Below are 5,831 nucleotides of genomic sequence, written 5' to 3'. Positions count from 1 at the left end.
CTCGGCTGTGAGCCGTGGGAGACAGAGTCACCCTGCCTGCGTCCCTTGGGACTGCAAACCTTTCGTGCCCCCTCTGCCCTGGCTGGTCGCTCACTGCTTTTCCCTGCCAACAGCACACTCCTCTCTGCTCCCCGGGGATCTACATCCGCACCCTGATTGAGGACAGCCCCGGGGGGCCCGCATCCTGGCTGGCAACGGCCCCAGCCTCATCGGGGCAGACTACCAAAGGTGAGTTGCACCGCGCCGGAGGGCCCGGGCTGGTGTCAGCACTGTGGGAGTTCCTGCTCAAGTCCAGGTTTTCAGCTGTTGGCAGCAAAGAGCTGAAGAGGGGCTCTGAGTGCCTGGTGCTACGGTCCCGGCCAGCAATACAGAGGATGCTGCGGTATGGACAAGCCACAGATTAAGGAGGGACCTGCCCAGGCCACTGGAAAGGGGGGAAGGCAGCTGTTTGGGGGGTTGGAAGGGGAATCAGGGAGCAACAGCTCGAGAGCGTAGGTGGGAAGCCAATGACAGCTCCAGAGGTGGGTCTCATCAGTGCGGCACTGCTCCAGGCCCATCCCACCCCAGGCTTCCTCTCCAAGGTGGCAGGATGGGGCAGAGCAGCCCAGGGCTTGTTTCCCCTCATGCTGGCAGTGCTTGCGTGGGGGCCAGGTCCTCCGTTAAGCTACCAGCTGAAGAGCAGCAGACTCTGCCCGTAACACTGAGCAGGCACAGAGCAGAGGCTGCAGGCGTTCCGCAAACTGGGGGTGTTTTGTCAATGTCCATGACCTGGCAGCTTCCTGGGGAGCCGCCAGCCTGCGAGGAGCCAGAATTCACTCCCCTCCCTGTTGCTGCTCTCTGCAGTGCGGTGGACCTCATCCGCTCCGGAGGGAAGAAGCTGCGGTTTCTGGTTGCCAAGTCGGACATGGAAATAGCCAAAAAAATCAGTTCCAGCTCCTCTTCCTCCTAGTCCTTGTGGTAAAGGGTTCTTCTGCAGCAGCCTACAGGTGCAGCTTGGGTGAAGGCTGACCTCGGGGAGCCTGGAGTGCCAGAGGGAGGACCAGGACTCCACAACTGCCCTCAATTTGCTTTTCAACACCTCACCCCTGCACTGCAGTGGATGAAAAGACATGCAAGGGTGGTGCATGCTTCTCCCACTGCCCAGGCTGGGAGCATCATTCCTCATCCATTGCCTGGCTCACTGCATCGTCCTTTTCAAGAGCTTTCCTGTTTCTTCATCCCCTCTGGCAGGGGGCAGGATGGGGATGCTCCCCCCATGGGGACTCTTGGCAGGCTCCTGCGCTCCTCTGGGCTGCAGCCCTGCAGGATCTCTCAATGCTCGCAGGCAGGAGGCTTGAAACACCTTCTGGATTTAAAGATTAGCACATGCAACAGGCTTGGGCTTCACTGTGGCAGTGGCCACCTGAGGTGCTGGCACATCAGGCTGGAAAAGGGTGCCCAGCTCTGGTGGGGCTGAAGGCAGCCCAGGCACCCAGGAGAGGGATCCCAAGCAGCAGGCATTGCTAGGAGTTAAGTTCCCTGGTGCCAGACCTCAGTCAGGTGCCTTTCTGCTTCTGGGCTTCCATCGTGCTGCTCCCAGCCCTGCTTCAGGATGGGCAGCAGCTACAGCAAAGGGCTGACACCACCAGCAGTTTCCTGTGAAAGCCCCTTGGAGCAAAGGACTCCCTTGCCCTTGCTCATGCAGCAGATTCATTGCCCAGCTCTGGCACCACAATCCTGGCACAAGGCCCCAGGACGGACCCAGAGAGCAGAGAATTGTTCCCCACGCAGGAGCTGTTGCCCTCTCCAAGGGGCTATGGCCAGGTTAGTGCTTCTGTGCCTGCCCCCGGTCCCTGCGAGCCAGGAACGGTGGATTTGTGCCCCCTGAGAAACCTGAGTGAGCTCAGCACTGTGCAGTGCCAGACCCCAGGTAGATGAATGACATCTTGACCCTGCATCCTGCTTCTCTCCCCCGGCTTTGCCAGGCCATTGTAAGGCCACCCTGCTTCGTGCCCAGCTCAGAGCATCTCAGGAGTGCGTGCTGCTGACGAGTGGATGGGTGATGACGTGCAGCAAAGGCTCCCTTGAGCCAGTCTTGACTGTCCTAGAAACAGCTCTGCTATCTGATGCCAACAGCAATGGTGTGGGCAGAGCTGAGGGGCCAGCTCCACCGTGCGGCTGGTGGCTCCTCTGCACACCCGGCCTCCAGCCTGCCCAGCTCTACCTGGACTTTTAGCAACATGAATGGGATAAACCCAACCTCATTTCCACAGAGACAGATACCAAGACTCAGTTTAGCCAAACCCCATTCAAAGAGCCTGCTGCAAAGCCCTGCATCATCCCCTGTGCTTCAGCCAGCATGGTCTGGGCTCTGGCAGCAGATCAGATCTTCACCCGGCATCTACCAGCAGTGCTCTGAGCATTAGATGCTAAAAAAGGGATGCTTAACAGGGCTGGCCTTAATTAAACCTCACTGCTGTAGTTCTGTGCTTAGTCTTGCACTTTGCAAAAAGAGAGAGATGTCAAAATAATCCCCGCAGGAGGAATACTCCACTACTGGATTTCAAGGCAGCCTGGCCTGTCTTTTTTAGGGTGAGGTGGACAAAGCACCTTCACCGAGACACTAGTGCCTTGCTTCTCTGCTAGGCCAAGCTCATACCAACAGGCCTGGGGTGCTGCCCCAGCAGGGACTGGGAACAAAGCATCCCTCCTGCCACTGCGTCAGCTGTCAGGGCCCACAGGGCCCCTGGTGAGTCACTCTGACTCCGAAGCGAGGAGGTGTGTTGGCCCTCCACCGAGCTCAGCAGGTTGGTAGGGCAGGAAACAGCTGTCTAGAGCCTCCGGGCAAACTGCACGCACTCCTTACTCCTCCCTGCCCAGCAGCCAGGGCTCAGGGGAGGCTTGGTTTGCACTGGACAGTCCTGGGGCTGCACCCTGGCAAGGTCCAGCGGTATCAACACATCGCTCTGCTCCCCACCGAGCCTGGCTCTCCAGGCACCCCCGGGGGTGGGAACCAGCCCCAGAGCTGCATGTGGCTCACAGCACAGTCAGGTATTGAAGCAGCCTGTAAATAAACCCTGCTATCAACTAGTGCGCATGAGGACTTGCTTCTCCTGGGAGGAGCACTGGGAATATTCACGCCCGTTTGTTAATACTGTACAGCTCAGATGTGTATAAGCTTCTCCAACAGATACAGAACACAGCATGGCGCCTGTTTGACACGAGCTGGTGTATATTAAGGACTGCTCTTGGTGTCAATAAATGGATCAATAAATCTAAGCTTCTGTCTGGTAGTTGTCTCTTGGATCTTGAGATGTTCACTCTGATGGTAAGACAGAAGAGCAGTGAGGGCTCGCAGCAGACTTAATGGAGTCACTTCTGCTTTCTCCACCTCACTTGGCTGATGTGCTGCAAGCTGAGAGGCAATAAAAGCAGCACATGCTCAGCCAGGGTGTAGTGAGGGCCAAGGGGAGGGAAGAAGAAGTACGTCTCTAAAGGGGCACGGTGTGCTGGCAGGGAATTAATGCATGCCTTCACTCTCCTGCCACACCACACAAATCCACTGGGATTTTCAATCCATACTGGCCAGGGAGAGATAAGAGAAGACAGAGAAGCAACAGGCACTGGGAGACAGAAATACAAACAGCCTCAGAGCAGAAGAGCAGCCTCAGCTCTACATACTCCTCTTTCATTCACTATCATTTGTTCCTCATTCCCTGTTCAGAGCAGGACCTCAGCCTTGGGCGTCAGCAGTGTCCAATGAGTTACAGTAAGAGGCTGGAGCCTCTCAGAAACCTCCTGCCCTCACCCAGGCATGAAGCCAGGAGTCGGCTCTAGGAGATGGGTGACTATCCTCAGGGCAGAAGGGAGGGAGTCATACACCTCCCGCTGAAACCGTGTACTGGCCACCTCTACAGGCGGTGTGAACACAAACTGAGCCACGCTCGGCATTTTCAGGAGGTTCATGAGCTCAGTTGCCCGGATAAGGAGCTCCTCAAGGTCCTCCTCACAGTAAACAGAGGTGACAGCAGGGCTCTTCACAAATGTCCTCATCTTGGACAGAAACATGGACACTCTGCAGGAGAGAAGGACATGGACATCAGCTGGCGGGGCCTTTGCACCCAGCAAGGTCACTACTCAAGCCTATGTTCTCCAAAAGACTCAGATGTACATGAACACTAGACACTGCCCACCCCCTCGTTCCGATGCACAGAGCGGTAGTGAGCAGATGAATCCCACTTCCCCAGCCTGTGCTCCTCCACAGCTTGCTTCCTCTGTCCCACCTCAGTTTCAGGTTCCATCCGTTGCCAAGCTTGATTATTTAACACCATCAGTATTTGGACCCATGAGGTCTGCACATTTCAGCCCTTTGCCCTGCTGTCCTCCTCACCTGGGAATCAGGTCCTGGCATCGAGCAGCCAACTTGGTCAAGGTGGCCATGAGGACGCTGATGGCGCGGGGTGCATAGCTGGGGGTGCTGGCCAGTGGTCGGAGCTGGGTGATTTCAAAGAGCACGGCCTCTAGAGTCTCAAAGAACCGGTTGATCTGCTCCACGGTGCAGCGCTTGTCGTAGGACACGGACAGGTACTCTCCAATAGCCCAGACCTGAAGCAAAGGCAGATATGCTCAGGACAAGCAGAAGGAAAGGGAAGTGAATAATTTTTAGGGAATAGCAAATCAGATTAGCTGGTGCTAGAGGAGAGGAGAGGAGAGGAAAGGAAGGTGAGCAACAGCGTGTACCACAGAGAGAGCAACCTGTGGGAGAAGCAGGCAGGCCCTGCATACCACGTGGGTGAAGATGACCTCCTTGTTCTGGATGTTGCTGACTGCTCCTGAGAACTCCAGAATCTCCGTGGACAGTTCCACGATGAGCGCAGGATGTAGCCTGCAGAGCATCACCAGCTGCGAGCTCAGCACCCTGGAGGAGAGAGATGGGCAGAGCTCAGACCATGGGCAAGGTGGTTGTCACCAAACCGAGGAGGTGCTGGCAGCACCCAGCAGCCAGTGGCCGTACACGCAGGATGCTTCTGGCAGGGCTGAAAGTACAATCCCCATTTTACACCCTCCAAAGATATGTTGCTGCAGGGACTGGCCCCACAAGTGAAAAGACTCCTGGGCTGCCAGGCTGCAGCCAGCAGAAGGGCTGGGAGCTCGGCTGAGCCTCCTGCTCCATCTCACCTGTACACGTCATCTTTAAACGCTGGGATCTCATAGAGCTGGTCACTCCTCTGCAGCAGCAGCACCACCAGCTGGTTTATCAGGGGCCCATCTGCAAACTGAAAACCAGCCCGTGTTTCAGCAATACCAGCAACTTCCAGCAGCCAAAACCTCAATCAGCCAGATAACACGGCTGGCACAGAAGCACCCTGCCCTGGCAGGAGGGCAGCAGCGCCCAAAGCAGGGACCAGGCTCTCTGACACCTCACCCACCTCCTTTACAGCTGGCTGAGAGAACAGTGTGAAGCCTGACACTGCACCAGAGAGCTTTTCTGCTTCTCTGGATGAAGTCGCCAGCTCAGTGCTGGTTCATGCCAGTATTAGACCATTCCACTCTCCCCTCATGCACCCCTCTGTTGAAGCTGCAGCACCTTAACAATTTTGCTTCTACGACTGCTCTTCACATAACATGAGATCCCTGCCACACGACTGGGAGCCAAACTGCCCCACGAGGGCCTACCTCTGCCACCACCCTGAAAAAGAGCTCCAGTAAGACAGGGACAGTATCCGCACACAGCACAACCCTTGGGCTGCTGGCCTGCGATCCCAGCAGCTGCCGAAGCGGAATCAGTCTGTGGACAACAAAACAGTGACTGTTGAAGGCTTGTTCCCTGCTACTCTCCTGGCTGCCCTTCC

The 5,831-nt window shown here is 56.5% G+C and overlaps 2 protein-coding genes across 2 annotated transcripts in view; one reads left to right on the top strand and one right to left on the bottom strand.

Moving 5' to 3' along the window:
* RADIL (Ras association and DIL domains) overlaps positions 1-949 on the top strand; it is a 9,882-nt gene extending 8,933 nt beyond the window's left edge. The window contains 3 exon segments of the mRNA XM_010143645.1: positions 114-168; positions 171-228; positions 844-949. Of these exon segments, the coding sequence (XP_010141947.1) occupies positions 114-168; positions 171-228; positions 844-949 (219 nt within the window).
* Positions 950-3,677: 2,728 nt separating this feature from the next.
* Positions 3,678-5,831, bottom strand: part of AP5Z1 (adaptor-related protein complex 5, zeta 1 subunit) — an 8,312-nt gene continuing 6,158 nt past the window's right edge. Inside the window, exons 11-15 of the mRNA XM_010143643.1 lie at positions 5,656-5,767; positions 5,158-5,255; positions 4,765-4,897; positions 4,370-4,584; positions 3,678-4,054 (exon numbers count right to left, since the gene is read on the bottom strand). Coding sequence (XP_010141945.1) covers positions 3,784-4,054; positions 4,370-4,584; positions 4,765-4,897; positions 5,158-5,255; positions 5,656-5,767 — 829 coding nt within the window. The 3' untranslated portion in view covers positions 3,678-3,783. The remainder of the gene's footprint in view (positions 4,055-4,369; positions 4,585-4,764; positions 4,898-5,157; positions 5,256-5,655; positions 5,768-5,831) is intronic.

The sequence above is a fragment of the Buceros rhinoceros genome, unplaced genomic scaffold (assembly GCF_000710305.1).
Source record: "Buceros rhinoceros silvestris isolate BGI_N320 unplaced genomic scaffold, ASM71030v1 scaffold9519, whole genome shotgun sequence".
Lineage (NCBI taxonomy): Eukaryota > Metazoa > Chordata > Aves > Bucerotiformes > Bucerotidae > Buceros > Buceros rhinoceros.
This window is presented reverse-complemented; position numbering and strand designations above follow the sequence as displayed.